A 15,570-nucleotide genomic window follows, 5' to 3' on the forward strand; every position below is an offset into this window, starting at 1 on the left:
TTTCACCAGATAGGCTGTAATTAGGTTTCACGTTCCGTTTGTTGTTTTGTATTTTGTATAGTTATTTCATGTGTCACTTTTTCTATTAAAGTCATGAGTAACCACTACACTGCATTTCGGTCCGACTCTCATTCTACAAACTAATACGACGTGGGAAGAAATAGACAGGTGGGCGGCCGACCCAGAGAGATTGCCGGAGCCCGCCTGGGATTCGCTGTAGCAGTGCGAGGAGGGCTATAGGCGAATGGAGTCGGAAAAAAAGACACGGCGGCGCAGATCGAAAGCCGAAAGTCACCCCCAAATATTTATTGGAGTAGGGCTCAGGGAGAGAGTAGCAGAGTCAGGAGTCAGACCTGAGCCTACTCTCCTGTTAATCGTGAGGAGCAGCAATATAAGGACTTCTGGTCTTGGGAGATGATATTAGACGGTAAAGGACCCTTGGGCGCAGCCTGGAGAATATCGCCGTCCCAAGGAAGAAATAGAGGCGGCTAAAGCGGAGAGGCGCTGGCATGAGGAGGCAGCATGGCGACGCGGTTGGAAGCCCGAAAAGCAGCCTCCAAAAAATATTTTGGGGGGGCCTTAATGGGAGTATGGCTATGCCAGGTAGGAGACCTGCGCAAACTCCCTGTGCTCACCGGTGGGCTAGAGAGACCGGGCAGACACCGTGTTATGCTATGGAGCGCACGGTGTTTCCAGTGCGGGTGCATAGCCAGGTGCGGCACATACCAGCCCTTCCAATTGGCCGGGCTAGAGTGGGCATCGAGCCAGGTAAGCTTGGGCAGGCTCCGTGCTCAAGAGCTCCAGTGCGCCTGCACGGTCCGGTCTATCCAGAGCCACCTCTACACACCAGTCCTCCGGTAGCAGCTCCCCGCACCAGGCTTCCTGTGCGTGTCCTCGCGCCAGTACCACCAGTTCCAGCACCACGCACCAGGCCTCCAGTGCGCCTCGCCTGTTCAGCGCAGCCAGCGCTTTTCTCCTCTCATGCGCTGTCGGTGTCTCCCGCCTGTTTAGCGCAGCCAGAGCCTTTCTCCTCTCCTGCGCTGCCGGAGTCTCCCGTCTGCCCAGCGCCGCCAGTGCTCCCAGTCTGCCCAGCGCCGCCAGTGCTCCCAGTCTGCCCAGCGTCGCCAGTGCTCCCAGTCTGCCCAGCGCCGCCAGTGCTCCCAGTCTGCCCAGTGCCGCCAGTGTTCCAGTCTGCCCAGCGCCGCCAGTGCTCCCAGTCTGCCCAGCGCCGCCAGTGCTCCCAGTCTGCCCAGCGCCGCCAGTACCGCCAGTCTGCCCAGCGCCGCCAGTGCTCCCAGTCTGCCCAGCATCGCCAGTGCTCCCAGTCTGCCCAGCGCCGCCAGTGCCGCCAGTCAGCCCAGCGCCGCCAGACAACCAGTCTCTTCCAGATCTGCCAGACAACCAGTCTCTTCCAGATCTGCCAGACAACCTGACTCTTCCAGTTCCGCCAGCCAGCCAGGATTTACCGGAGCCTACTACCTGCCTGAGCTTCCTCTCAGTACTGGGCTTCCTCTCAGTACTGGGCTTCCTCTCAGTACCGGGCTTCCTCTCAGTACCGGGCTTCCCCTCAGTACCGGGCTTCCCCTCAGTACCGGGCTTCCCCTCAGTCCCGGGCTTGCCCCTCAGTCCCGGGCCCCTCTGTCCCGAGCTGCCCCTCTGTCCCGAGCTGCCCCTCTGTCCCAAGCTGCCCCTCTGTCCCGGGCTGCCCCTCTGTCCCGGGCTGCCCCTCTGTCCCGAGCTGCCCCTCTGTCCCGAGCTGCCCCTCTGTCCCGAGATGCCCCTCTGTCCCGAGATGCCCCTCTGTCCCGAGATGCCCCTCTGTCCCGAGCTGCCCCTCTGTCACGAGCTGCTCCTCAGTTATGTGGGGATCTGGGTGAGGACTATTAGGCCATGGTCGGCGGAGAGGGTGGATTATTCCAGGACGCAAAGGGGAGGAACTAGGACATTAATGGAGTGGGGTCCACGTCCTGAGCCAGAACCGCCACCATGGACAGATGCCCACCCGGACCCTCCCTATGCTCTTGAGGTGCGTCCGGGAGTCCGCACCTTAGGGGGGAGGTTCTGTCACGCCTTGGTCATTGTATTTTGTGTTTTTGTTATATGTTTGGGTAGGCCAGGGTGTGACATGGGTTTATATGTTGTGTTTCGTATTGGGGTTTGTATTATTTGGGATTGCGGCTGATTAGGGGTGTGGTATAGGCTTGGCTGCCTGAGGCGATTCTCAAATAGAGTCAGGTGCTTATCTTTGTCTCTGATTGGGAACCGTATTTAGGTAGCCTTTTTTGTATTTTGTGGGTGTTTGTTCCTGTCTTTGTGTAGTATTCACCAGATAGGCTATAATTAGTTTCACGTTCTGTTTGTTGTTTTCGTATTTCAGTTATTTCGTGTACCGTCATAACTTTCATTAAAGTCATGAGTAACCTACACGCTGCATTTCGGTCCGACTCTCTTAATTCAACAGACGAACGCCGTTACAGTGTCTGGTTGGTCAGTAATACTGTAGTATTAACAGAGTGTCTGGTTGGTCAGTAATACTGTAGTATTGACAGAGTGTCTGGTTGGTCAGTAATACTGTAGTATTGTCATAGTGTCTGGTTGGTCAGTAATACTGTAGTATTAACAGAGTGTCTGGTTGGTCAGTAATACTGTAGTATTGACATAGTGTCTGGTTGGTCAGTAATACTGTAGTATTAACAGAGTGTCTGGTTGGTCAGTAATACTGTAGTATTGTCATAGTGTCTGGTTGGTCAGTAATACTCTGTCAGCCCCAAACAGTTGTTTTCCTTTCAGTCCTTCAGTGGGAGCTGTTCTTCTCTCATCTAGTCTGGTCTGGTCCCGTCTGTTCCGTTCCAGTCTGTTCTATTCCGTTATATTCTGGTCCAGTCTGTTCTGGAACGGTCTGTTCTATTCTGTTATATTCTGTTCCAGTCCGTTCTGTTCTGTTCCAGTCCGTTCTGTTCTGTTCCAGTCTGTTCTGTTCTGGTCCAGACTGTTCTGGAACGGTCTGTTCTATTCTGTTCTATTCTGTTATATTCTGTTATATTCTGTTCTATTCTGTTATATTCTGTTATATTCTGTTCTATTCTGTTCTATTCTGTTCTATTCTGTTCTATTCTGTTCTATTCTGTTCTATTCTGTTCTATTCTGTTCTATTCTGTTATATTCTGTTCTATTCTGTTCTATTCTGTTCTATTCTGTTCTATTCTGTTCTATTCTGTTCTATTCTGTTCTATTCTGTTCTATTCTGTTCTATTCTGTTATATTCTGTTCCAGTCTGTTCCAGTCTGTTCTATTCTGTTCTATTCTGTTATATTCTGTTCCAGTCTGTTCCAGTCTGTTCCAGTCTGTTCCAGTCTGTTCCAGTCTGTTATATTCTGTTCCAGTCTGTTATATTCTGTTCCAGTCTGTTCCAGTCTGTTCCAGTCTGTTATATTCTGTTCTATTCTGTTCTATTCTGTTCTATTCTGTTCTATTCTGTTCTATTCTGTTCTATTCTGTTCTATTCTGTTCCAGTCTGTTCCAGTCTGTTCCAGTCTGTTCCAGTCTGTTCCAGTCTGTTATATTCTGTTCCAGTCTGTTATATTCTGTTCCAGTCTGTTCCAGTCTGTTCCAGTCTGTTCCAGTCTGTTATATTCTGTTCCAGTCTGTTATATTCTGTTCCAGTCTGTTCCAGTCTGTTCCAGTCTGTTATATTCTGTTATATTCTGTTATATTCTGTTCTATTCTGTTCTATTCTGTTATATTCTGTTCTATTCTGTTCTATTCTGTTCTATTCTGTTCCAGTCTGTTCTATTCTGTTATATTCTGTTATATTCTGTTATATTCTGGTCCAGTCTGTTCTGGAACGGTCTGTTCTATTCTGTTCCAGTCTGTTATATTCTGTTCTATTCTGTTCTATTCTGTTCTATTCTGTTCTATTCTGTTCTATTCTGTTCTATTCTGTTCTATTCTGTTCTATTCTGTTCTATTCTGTTCTATTCTGTTCTATTCTGTTCTATTCTGTTATATTCTGTTCCAGTCTGTTCCAGTCTGTTCTATTCTGTTCTATTCTGTTATATTCTGTTCCAGTCTGTTCCAGTCTGTTCCAGTCTGTTCCAGTCTGTTATATTCTGTTCCAGTCTGTTATATTCTGTTCCAGTCTGTTCCAGTCTGTTCCAGTCTGTTATATTCTGTTATATTCTGTTCTATTCTGTTCTATTCTGTTCTATTCTGTTATATTCTGTTCTATTCTGTTCTATTCTGTTCTATTCTGTTATATTCTGTTCCAGTCTGTTCCAGTCTGTTCCAGTCTGTTCCAGTCTGTTCCAGTCTGTTATATTCTGTTCCAGTCTGTTATATTCTGTTCCAGTCTGTTCCAGTCTGTTCCAGTCTGTTCCAGTCTGTTATATTCTGTTCCAGTCTGTTATATTCTGTTCCAGTCTGTTCCAGTCTGTTCCAGTCTGTTCCAGTCTGTTATATTCTGTTATATTCTGTTCTATTCTGTTCTATTCTGTTCTATTCTGTTATATTCTGTTCTATTCTGTTCTATTCTGTTCTATTCTGTTCCAGTCTGTTCTATTCTGTTATATTCTGTTATATTCTGTTATATTCTGGTCCAGTCTGTTCTGGAACGGTCTGTTCTATTCTGTTATATTCTGTTCTATTCTGTTCTATTCTGTTCCAGTCTGTTCTATTCTGTTCTATTCTGTTCTATTCTGTTCTATTCTGTTATATTCTGTTCTATTCTGTTCTATTCTGTTCCAGTCTGTTCTATTCTGTTCTATTCTGTTCTATTCTGTTCTATTCTGTTATATTCTGTTATATTCTGTTATATTCTGTTCTATTCTGTTCCAGTCTGTTCCAGTCTGTTCCAGTCTGTTCCAGTCTGTTATATTCTGTTATATTCTGTTCTATTCTGTTCTATTCTGTTCTATTCTGTTCTATTCTGTTCTATTCTGTTCTATTCTGTTATATTCTGTTCCAGTCTGTTCCAGTCTGTTCCAGTCTGTTCCAGTCTGTTATATTCTGTTCCAGTCTGTTATATTCTGTTCCAGTCTGTTCCAGTCTGTTCCAGTCTGTTCCAGTCTGTTCCAGTCTGTTATATTCTGTTCCAGTCTGTTATATTCTGTTCCAGTCTGTTCCAGTCTGTTCCAGTCTGTTCCAGTCTGTTATATTCTGTTCCAGTCTGTTATATTCTGTTATATTCTGTTCTATTCTGTTCTATTCTGTTCTATTCTGTTATATTCTGTTCTATTCTGTTCTATTCTGTTCTATTCTGTTCCAGTCTGTTCTATTCTGTTATATTCTGTTATATTCTGTTATATTCTGGTCCAGTCTGTTCTGGAACGGTCTGTTCTATTCTGTTATATTCTGTTCTATTCTGTTCTATTCTGTTATATTCTGTTCTATTCTGTTCTATTCTGTTCTATTCTGTTATATTCTGTTATATTCTGTTCTATTCTGTTATATTCTGTTATATTCTGTTCTATTCTGTTCTATTCTGTTATATTCTGTTCCAGTCTGTTCCAGTCTGTTCCAGTCTGTTCCAGTCTGTTATATTCTGTTCTATTCTGTTCTATTCTGTTATATTCTGTTCTATTCTGTTCTATTCTGTTCTATTCTGTTATATTCTGTTCTATTCTGTTCCAGTCTGTTCTATTCTGTTCTATTCTGTTATATTCTGTTATATTCTGTTATATTCTGTTCCAGTCTGTTCTATTCTGTTCTATTCTGGTCCAGTCTGTTCTGGTCTAGTCCAGTCTGGTCTGGTCTGTCATCAAGGCTTCCTTCTATTGTGATCTACTATCAGCAGATAATCAAGGCTTTCTGTCGGCTACAGGTTTTATTTATGTATTATCATACTTCCTAAAAGTACTTTAGAGAGAAGGAGATTGTGTCACACTTTGTGTGTTAGTTAGTGTGTAAATGGGTCAGCAGTGTAGATACTGTGTGTACCTGTAACGTGTAACAAGGGCTCAAGAGGTGCGACATCTTATGCAGCCCTTGTGAATATTGTATAGGAGTCACATTAGTCTTCTGACACACACACACACACACACACACACACACACACACACACACACACACACACACACACACACACACACACACACACACACACACACACACACACACACACACACACACACACACACACACACACACACACACACACACGGGGAGGCCACCCTTAGCAATCTCCACTCCACTTCCTCCTCTCTCCTTCAAGCAGCTCTAACTGAAACTGCATTTTTGCGCTCAGGAAAAAGGCCAGCTTCAGTGCAGCATACATACATACAGTACATTAACAGAGACGTCTAATTATAACCAGGTAGCTGATAACAGCAGAGAGGTGTTATCTGTTGACAGAACTAAGATCAACTGAACATGACGTCTCAGAATGACAAGACATTTAGCTGGGGTGCAGAGCACTCAGGACTCTGGAAAGAGCTTTAACAATCAGACTGTTACTTTATAGTGGGATGGTTAAGGAATGGATTGGCCTTTTCTTATAGAAGAAGTATACACAAACACCTCAGACACAAACACCTCTGTCTGTCTCTCTCTCTCCAGCACACACGCGCGCACACACACACACGCACACAAACACACTCCTAGCAGCCTTGCCTCTCTGTGGTCTTGCGGTATGTGTGTGTGGAGGCTGTCAAGGCTGGAAATATAGAGATTTTTTGCCAAAAACACAAAATATTCTCAACATTTTAAAAGTTTAACGTTTAACCTTTAGAATTCAAACCCAATCTTACTTTAGGAAGGATGTGATTATACAGTATGATCACTCTGGGGGTGATATCATATTCCTGTTGACATTCTCTTACAACTCATTTAAAAAGCTACATCGGGTAGGGTTGGTTAAAATCAGCTTCTCCTCATTGCTTTAATGATGTGCCCTGTTTGGCAACCTACCCCATAGTGGGATGGAAAATGTACTGTGAAGTGTTTTTGAGCGGGCTGTATAGCCGTCTGGTAGGGTTGAAGGTGACACTGGAAGGTGTGTGTGTGTGTGTGTGTGTGTGTGTGTGTGTGTGTGTGTGTGTGTGTGTGTGTGTGTGTGTGTGTGTGTGTGTGTGTGTGTGTGTGTGTGTGTGTGTGTGTGTGTGTGTGTGTGTGTGTGTGTGTGTGTGTGTGTGTGTGTGTGTGTGTGTTTTAGAAGACTGGGGCCTTTCTGTGCCTCTGTTTTAAGATACTCATTCTTAAACACACACACACACACATGTGTGTTTTAAATAGATCCAGAGCTGAGGTCACCATGGCAGCCAGTCCTGAGGGGCTGGATCCTAAAATGTCTGTTTCCTGTCTCGGAATACTGAACAGCAGCCCCCCCTTACACAAATGCATACAGACAGGCCATTGTGGTAATAACAGGCCATTATGGTGATAACAGTCCATTGTGGTGATAACAGTCCATTATGGTGATAACAGCCCATTATGGTGATAACAGCCCATTATGGTGATAACAGCCCATTGTGGTGATAACAGTCCATTGTGGTGATAACAGTCTATTGTGGTAATAACAGTCCATTGTGGTGATAACAGTCCATTGTGGTAATAACAGTCCATTATGGTGATAACCGTCCATTGTGGTAATAACAGTCCATTGTGGTGATAACAGTCCATTGTGGTAATAACAGTCCATTGTGGTGATAACAGTCCATTATGGTGATAACAGTCCATTGTGGTGATAACAGTCCATTGTGGTGATAACAGTCCATTGTGGTGATAACAATGGACAGTAGATATGGAGTGTGTTTAGACCATGGGGAGGGTGTCTGGCCACAGAGACAGAGACAGAGACACCTCCCTTTGACAGAGACAGAGACAGAGACACCACATCCCAGAGAGAGAGAGAGAGAGAGAGAGAGAGAGAGAGAGAGAGAGAGAGAGAGAGAGAGAGAGAGAGAGAAAGAGAGAGAGAGAGAGAGAGAGAGAGAGAGAGAGAGAGAGAGAGAGAGAGAGAGAGAGAGAGAGAGAGAGAGAGAAGAGAGAGAGACAGAGATAGAGATAGGGGTTGGAGAAAGAGAGAGAGAGAGAGAGAGAGAGAGAGAGAGAGAGAGAGAGAGAGAGAACACCTCATAGAGCACTTTATGGAAAATGATTTAATAGCAATGAAATGGCAGCATGGTCCAGCCCTGTTACACTAAACACCCTGCACTGAACTGCGTGGTTGTCGGGGAGAATTCAACCTCTCCTACGTAAGTTTGTCTACCAACTCAAAACCACCTCTCCAGGAGAAGCAGAACCCATTCAGGATCGACAACGTACTTTTAAAGATACAAGTTTCACACTGTGACGGAAGTCGCAATGATAGTTTAAAGCCAAGGTGTTACTTGTGTTATTGTGAGAATGGAATGGTAGGTCAGTACACAACATATCCTGGTCTCTCTTTCCCCAGACACACACCACGGGTAGATGAAGAAGCAGAGAAGATGACGTTGTTTGGGCTGGACTGTGCCAAGAAGAAAGAGAGAGGTGAGGAGGCGACCAACCTCCCTGTTCTCATGATGTTTCATAGTTAAAAATACAGAGAATGTCTACCCCGCCATCTGTCCTCTCCTTTTCTCTTTTCCTCTCCCATCTCCCCGTCTCAGACACTCAGACATTACTGCAAATGTACTCTTTATTACTGCAGTATTACCTGACTATATAGTCTAAGTTAATTACTACAGTATTCACTGTCAAGTAATTATCTTTTTGTTTTCTCATGATTTGGCTGGGTCTAATTGTGTTGCTCTCCTGGGTCTCTATCTCTCTCCCTCTCTATCTCTCTGTCCTGTTCTCTCTCCCTCTTTGTCTCTCTCTCTCTCTTTGTCTCTCTGTCCTGTTCTCTCTCTCTCTCTCTCTCTCTCCCTCTTTGTCTCTCTGTCCTGTCCTCTCTCTCTCTCTCTCTCTCTCTCTCTCTCTCTCTCTCTCTCTCTCTCTCTCTCTCTCTCTCTCTCTCTCTCTCTCTCTCTCTCTCTCTCTTGCTGTGTCTTCTGTCCGGCTCTCTTTCTCCCCCTCTGTCTCCCCCTCTGTCTCCCCCTCGGTCTCCCCCTCTGTCTGTCTGTCTGATTCTCTCAGAGTTGGAGAGGAAACTGAGGGCAAACGACAGAGAGCATAACCTCTCCTTCAGATATGCGGTGAGTTTACTTGAGTGTGTGTGTATGAGGGTGCCTATGTACATGGTATTCACAGGGGTAAAACGTATGTTTCACCATCCTGGTTTGTGTGTGTGTGCATGTGTGTTTGGGTAGGCTTTTTGTACTGAGTATAGATCAGTCCCCTGGGACCAGACTATATATCTCACAGTACTGAGTATAGATCAGTCCCCTGGGACCAGACTATACATGTTACAGTACTGAGTATAGATCAGTCCCTGGGACCAGACTATATATATTACTGTTCTGAGTATAGATCAGTCCCCTGGGACCAGACTATATATCTCACAGTTACTAAGTATAGATCAGTCCCTGGGACCAGACTATATATATTACTGTCTGGTTATTGTCATGTGGCTGGCTCCCGGCCAGGGGTCATAGTGTCTGGTGGTCTGGTCTGGTTTAGTAGTTACACTATTATATTATACTATACTATTACTACAGGAGAGGGGAAACATTACATGGGAGTAATATAGGAAACAGCATGGGGACATGTCAAGCACTTCCTGTATTTCACATGGGTCATTACACAGGAAACAGCATGTTGAGTGGACCTCACGTAAACATAGAAACAGATGGTTTTACTGTGTTCAAAGATCTGAGTGGACAGGACGTTGTTTCAGACATCTACTGAGGAGTTTCAGATTACATTCATATTATAACCACACTTTAGTTTACTACTGAGATCAACCCTCTACAGCTAGCTGTCCCTCCTCTCTCTCTCTCTCTCTCTCTCTCTCTCTCTCTCTCTCTCTCTCTCTCTCTCTCTCTCCTCTCCTCTCCTCTCCTCTCCTCTCCTCCTCTCCTCTCCTCTCCCATCCCATCCCATCCCATCCCATTCCCAAGTTTTTATTCTCCAAGATCTCTCTTGTTTAGGGAACAACTCTTGAGTTTCGAGACCAGAGTAATATAAACATCCAGTTCTTCTATGTATGTTCTTCTAGGATTGTAGCCAGCACCACAAGTCCCTGACCTCTGAGATGTTAGCTTCTAATGGAATTAAACTAAACGCTGCCTGTTGGAAAGTACACTCTTCCCAAAAGGGTTTTTTGGGTGTCCCAAATAGGAGAACCCTTTTTGGTTCCATGTAGAACCATCTGGATTTACATGGAACTCAAAAAGGTTCTACCTGGAACCAAAAAGTGTTCTCCAAAGGGTTCTCCTATGGGGACAGCCAAAGAACTCTTTTAGATGTCTGATGTCACCTTTTCTTTCTAAGTGTGCAGCGATCCAAAGTAGTCCACCGTTTAAACCAGACTGAAATCAAGGAGGCTCACTCTCTTACACACACACACACACACGCACGCACGCACGCACGCACGCACGCACGCACGCACGCACGCACGCACGCACGCACGCACACACGCACGCACGCACGCACGCACGCACGCACACACACACACACACACACACACACACACACACACACACACACACACACACACACACACACACACACACACACACACACACACACACACACACACACACACACACACACAGCTCCTAACGTGATGTCATTACCGGTTCTCATTTAAATATCTTTCAGACAGCGGGGTCCCGGCCCATCGTCTGAAACACTGCCTCATCAAAGAGTATCTTAAATAAATCCCATGCCGCCCCCAGAGGAAGTAGGCGCTTGCAAACCAAACCGCTCTTGTCTTCTATTGCCTTGTCTTCCAGTGTCTTATATTCGTTTCACTTGTAATGTCTTGTCTCATCTTATATTGTCTTGTCATCTATTGTCTCATCTTATATTGTCTTGTCATCTATTGTCTCATCTTATATTGTCTTGTCATCTATTGTCTCATCTTATATTGTCTTGTCATCTATTGTCTCATCTTATATTGTCTTGTCTTGTATTGTATTATAGTGTATTCTATTGTCGTGTCTTCTATTGTATTGTCTTATATTCTATTGTTATGTATTATATTGTCTTCTAGTATATTGTCTTCTATTGTATTGTCTTGTCTTCTATTGTCCTATCTTCTATCGTCGTGTCTTCTATTGTATTGTCTTGTCTTCTATTGTATTGTCTTGTCTTCTATTGTCCTATCTTCTATCGTTGTGTCTTCTATTGTATTGCCTTGTCTTCTATTGTCCTATCTTCTATTGTCGTGTCTTCTATTGTATTGTCTTGTCTTCTATTGTCCTATCTTCTATCGTTGTGTCTTCTATTGTATTGCCTTGTCTTCTATTGTCCTATCTTCTATCGTTGTGTCTTCTATTGTATTGCCTTGTCTAATATTGTCCTATCTTTGTCGTGTCTTCTATTGTATTGCCTTGTCTTCTATTGTCCTGTCTTCTATCGTCGTGTCTTCTATTGTATTGCCTTGTCTTCTATTGTCATATCTTCTATCGTTGTGTCTTCTATTGTATTGCCTTGTCTTCTATTGTCCTATCTTCTATCGTTGTGTCTTCTATTGTATTGCCTTGTCTAATATTGTCCTATCTTCTATCGTCGTGTCTTCTATTGTATTGCCTTGTCTTCTATTGTCCTGTCTTCTATCGTCGTGTCTTCTATTGTATTGCCTTGTCTTCTATTGTCCTATCTTCTATCGTTGTGTCTTCTATTGTATTGCCTTGTCTTCTATTGTCCTATCTTCTATCGTCGTGTCTTCTATTGTATTGCCTTGTCTTCTATTGTCCTGTCTTCTATCGTCGTGTCTTCTATTGAATTGCCTTGTCTTCTATTGTCCTATCTTCTATCGTTGTGTCTTCTATTGTATTGCCTTGTCTTCTATTGTCCTGTCTTCTATCGTCGTGTCTTCTATTGTATTGTCTTGTCTTCTATTGTCCTATCTTCTATCGTTGTGTCTTCTATTGTATTGCCTTGTCTTCTATTGTCCTATCTTCTATCGTCGTGTCTTCTATTGTATTGCCTTTTATTGTCTTATTTGCTATTATCTTATCTTCTATTGTCTTACATTAAATGGTCTTGTCTTCTATTGGATTATATTATATTGTTTCGTCTTGTCTTGTATCATCTTGTATTGTATTGTATCATCTTGTCTTGTCTTCTATTGGATTATATTATATTGTTTCGTCTTGTCTTGTATCATCTTGTATTGTATTGTATCATCTTGTCTTGTCTTCTATTGGATTATATTATATTGTTTCGTCTTGTCTTGTATCATCTTGTATTGTATTGTATCATCTTGTCTTGTCGTCTATTGGATTATATTATATTGTCTCATCTAGGTCTTGTATCGTCTTGTTTTGTGTCATCTTGTATTGTATTGTATCATCTTGTCTTGCACATTGCTCAGTTGGAAAACATGTTGGTTTCATTTCCTCCTATCTCAGTGTAGAAATGTGTCCCTTATTTAACCTTGATTGAGTTAGGCTAATTACATTTACATTTACATTTAAGTCATTTAGCAGACACTATCAGCAGCACTGATCTGCCATCAGGCCAGGCAGAGACAGAGCTATGGGGAAGTTGACTCAGAGAACATGTTTGTATGAGTTCTCATTGGCTTCTCAATGATTGGGTTCTCATTGGCTACTCAATGTATGGGTTCTCATTGGCTTCTCAATGTATGGGTTCTCATTGGCTTCTCAATGTATGGGTTCTCATTGGCTTCTCAATGTATGGGTTCTCATTAGCTTCTCAATGTATGGGTTCTCATTGGCTTCTCAATGTATGGGTTCTCATTGGCTTCTCAATGTATGGGTTCTCATTGGCTTCTCTATGTATGGTGTTCTCTAAAATCATGTTATTTTTTTACTCACACACTTTCTCTCTTTTTCTATGTCCCTCCCTCCCTCCCCTCTCCCCCCTCCCTCCCCTCCCTCCCTCCCTCCCTCCCTCCCTCCCTCCCTCCCTCCCTCCCTCCCTCCCTCCCCCTCCCTCCCTCCCTCCCTCCCTCCCTCCCTCCCTCCCTCCCTCCCTCCCCTCCCTCCCTCCCTCCCTCCCTCCCTCCCTCCCTCCCTCCCTCCCTCCCCTACCCTACCCCCCTCCCCTACCCTACCCTACCCTCCCTCTCTCCCCCCTCCCTCCCTCCCTCCCCTCCCTCCCCCCTCCCTCCCTCCCTCCCTCCCTCCCTCCCTCCCTCCCTCCCTCCCTCCCTCCCCCTCCCCTCCCTCCCTCCCCCAGACCAATGCCATTAAGACGTCCAAATACAACGCGTTCACCTTCCTGCCCCTCAACCTCTTCGAACAGTTCCAGAGAATAGCCAACGCTTACTTCCTCATTCTGCTGCTACTCCAAGTGAGTGGAACAGACGCACACATATGCACATATGGTGGGGAGAACAAGTATTTGATACACCTCCGATTTTGCAGGTTTTCCTTACTTACAAAGCATGGAGAGGTCTGTAATTTGTATCATAGGTACACTTCAACTGTGAGAGACGGAATCTAAAGCAAAAAATCCAGAAAATCACATTGTATGATATTTAAGTAATTAATTTGCATTTTATTGCATGACATAAGTATTTGATCACCTACCAACCAGTAAGAATTCCGGCTCTCACAGACCTGTTCGTTTTTCTTTAAGAATCCCTCTTGTTCTCCACCTGTATTAACTGCACCTGTTTGAACTCGTTACATGTATAAAAGACACCTGTCCACACACTCAATCAAACAGACTCCCTTCTCTCCACAATGGCCAAGACCAGAGAGCTGTGTAAGGACACCAGGGATAAAATTGTAGACCTGCAAGAGTCTGGGGTGGGCTACAGGACAATAGGCAAGCATCTTGGTGAGAAGGAAACAACTGTTGGCGCCATTATTATGTTATGTTAACCACTGTTGCTTGTGCAGCTAGTTAGTACACACTAGCTAGTACCTAGTTTCTAGAATGGCGCTGGAGGGAATAACAGCAGTAGTACAGGCTCATGACCAATTGTGCTATTTTGTGTATTTTCTTTTGTGCTGATATCAACTTTTTTCAAGCATAACGTTGTTTCCTATGACCGGAAAGAGCTTTTGGACATCATAGTAATGATAATAATAATATTGATAATAACTATCACTAACCTCGGTTTGGACGAGGACTTCTACTTCAATGCTTCGGACACAAAAGACAGACTCAAATCCCGACACTCGAAGAAGGAGGAGATGGTGTTATAGAGACCGACGTGCAGGATACTTAACGAGACTACGTCGGAGAGTGGATAAACCACCGTTCTACTGGCGAACGTGCAACCACTGGAGAATAAACTGGATGATCTCCATTCGAGACTATCCTATCAACGTGATCTGAAGAACTGTTATATCCTATATTTCTCCAAGTCGTGGCTGAACAAGGACATGGTAAATATAAATCGAACTGGTGTTTCTATACATCGGCAGGACAGAACAGCAATTTCGGGGAAGCTCACAAGAGGAGGCGTGTGTCTCTTTGTTAACAACAGCTGGTGCGCAATCTCTAAGATTAAGGAAGGAAGTCTGGAGGTCCTGCTCTCCTGAGTTAGAATACCTCATGATAAGCTGTTGACCATACTATTTACCAAGAGACCACAGACCAAGAGCACTAAGACCACACTCAACAAGCTGTAGAGGGCCATAAGCAAACAAGAAAATGCTCATCCCAAGGCAGCGCTCCTAGTGGCCGGGGACTTTAATCCAGGAAATTTGAAATCCGTGTTTACATAATTTCTACCAGCAAATCTCCTGTGCAGAGGCAAAAACACTCTAGATCACCTATAGTCTACACACAGAGACACTTACAAAGCTCTCCCTCGCCCTCCATTTGGCAAATATGACCATAACTCTCATCCTCCTGATTCCTGCTTACAAGCAAAAACTCAAACAGGAAGTACCCAGGACACGCTCAATACAGAAATGGTCCGATGAAGCGGATGCTAAGCTACAGGACTGTTCTGCTATCACAGACTGGAATATGTTCCCGGGATTCATCTGATGGCATTGAGGAGTTTACCACAGTCACTGGCTTCATAAATAATTGCATCGACGCCGTCGTCCCCACATTGACCATATTCTTTATCCCTTTACACTTGTGTGTGTATAAGGTAGTAGTTTTGGAATTGTTAGTTAGATTACTCGTTGGTTATTAATGCATTGTCGGAACTAGAAGCACAAGCATTTCGCTATACTCGCATTAACATCTGCTAACCATGTGTATGTGACAAATAAAATTTGATTTTATTTACATACATATCCCAACCAGAAGCCATGGATTACAGTCAACATCTGCACTGAGCTAAAGGCTAGAGGTGCCTCATTCAAAGAGCGGGACACTAATCCTGACTCTTATGAGAAATCCCGCTACACCCTCCGTCGAGCCATCAAACAGGGAAAGCGTCAATACAGGATCAAAATAGAATCCTACTACATTGGCTCTGACACTTGTTGGATGTGGCAGGGCTTGCAAACTATCACGGACTACATTGGTAACCTCAGCCATGAGCTGTCCAGGGATGCGAGCCTATCAGGTGAGCTAAATACTTTCTATGCTCGCATCAAGGCTAGC

General features: G+C 44.2%; 1 protein-coding gene across 3 annotated transcripts in view; it reads left to right on the forward strand.

Moving 5' to 3' along the window:
- LOC124036642 (phospholipid-transporting ATPase ID-like) overlaps positions 1–15,570 on the forward strand; it is a 71,588-nt gene that overhangs the window by 8,140 nt on the left and 47,878 nt on the right. For all 3 annotated transcript variants that reach the window (XM_046351465.1, XM_046351463.1, XM_046351464.1), the window contains exons 2-4: positions 8,390–8,466; positions 9,055–9,113; positions 13,231–13,344. In XM_046351465.1, coding sequence (XP_046207421.1) covers positions 8,424–8,466; positions 9,055–9,113; positions 13,231–13,344 — 216 coding nt within the window. In that variant the 5' untranslated portion in view covers positions 8,390–8,423. The remainder of the gene's footprint in view (positions 1–8,389; positions 8,467–9,054; positions 9,114–13,230; positions 13,345–15,570) is intronic.

This window comes from Oncorhynchus gorbuscha, linkage group LG05 (assembly GCF_021184085.1).
Source record: "Oncorhynchus gorbuscha isolate QuinsamMale2020 ecotype Even-year linkage group LG05, OgorEven_v1.0, whole genome shotgun sequence".
NCBI classification, from domain to species: domain Eukaryota; kingdom Metazoa; phylum Chordata; class Actinopteri; order Salmoniformes; family Salmonidae; genus Oncorhynchus; species Oncorhynchus gorbuscha.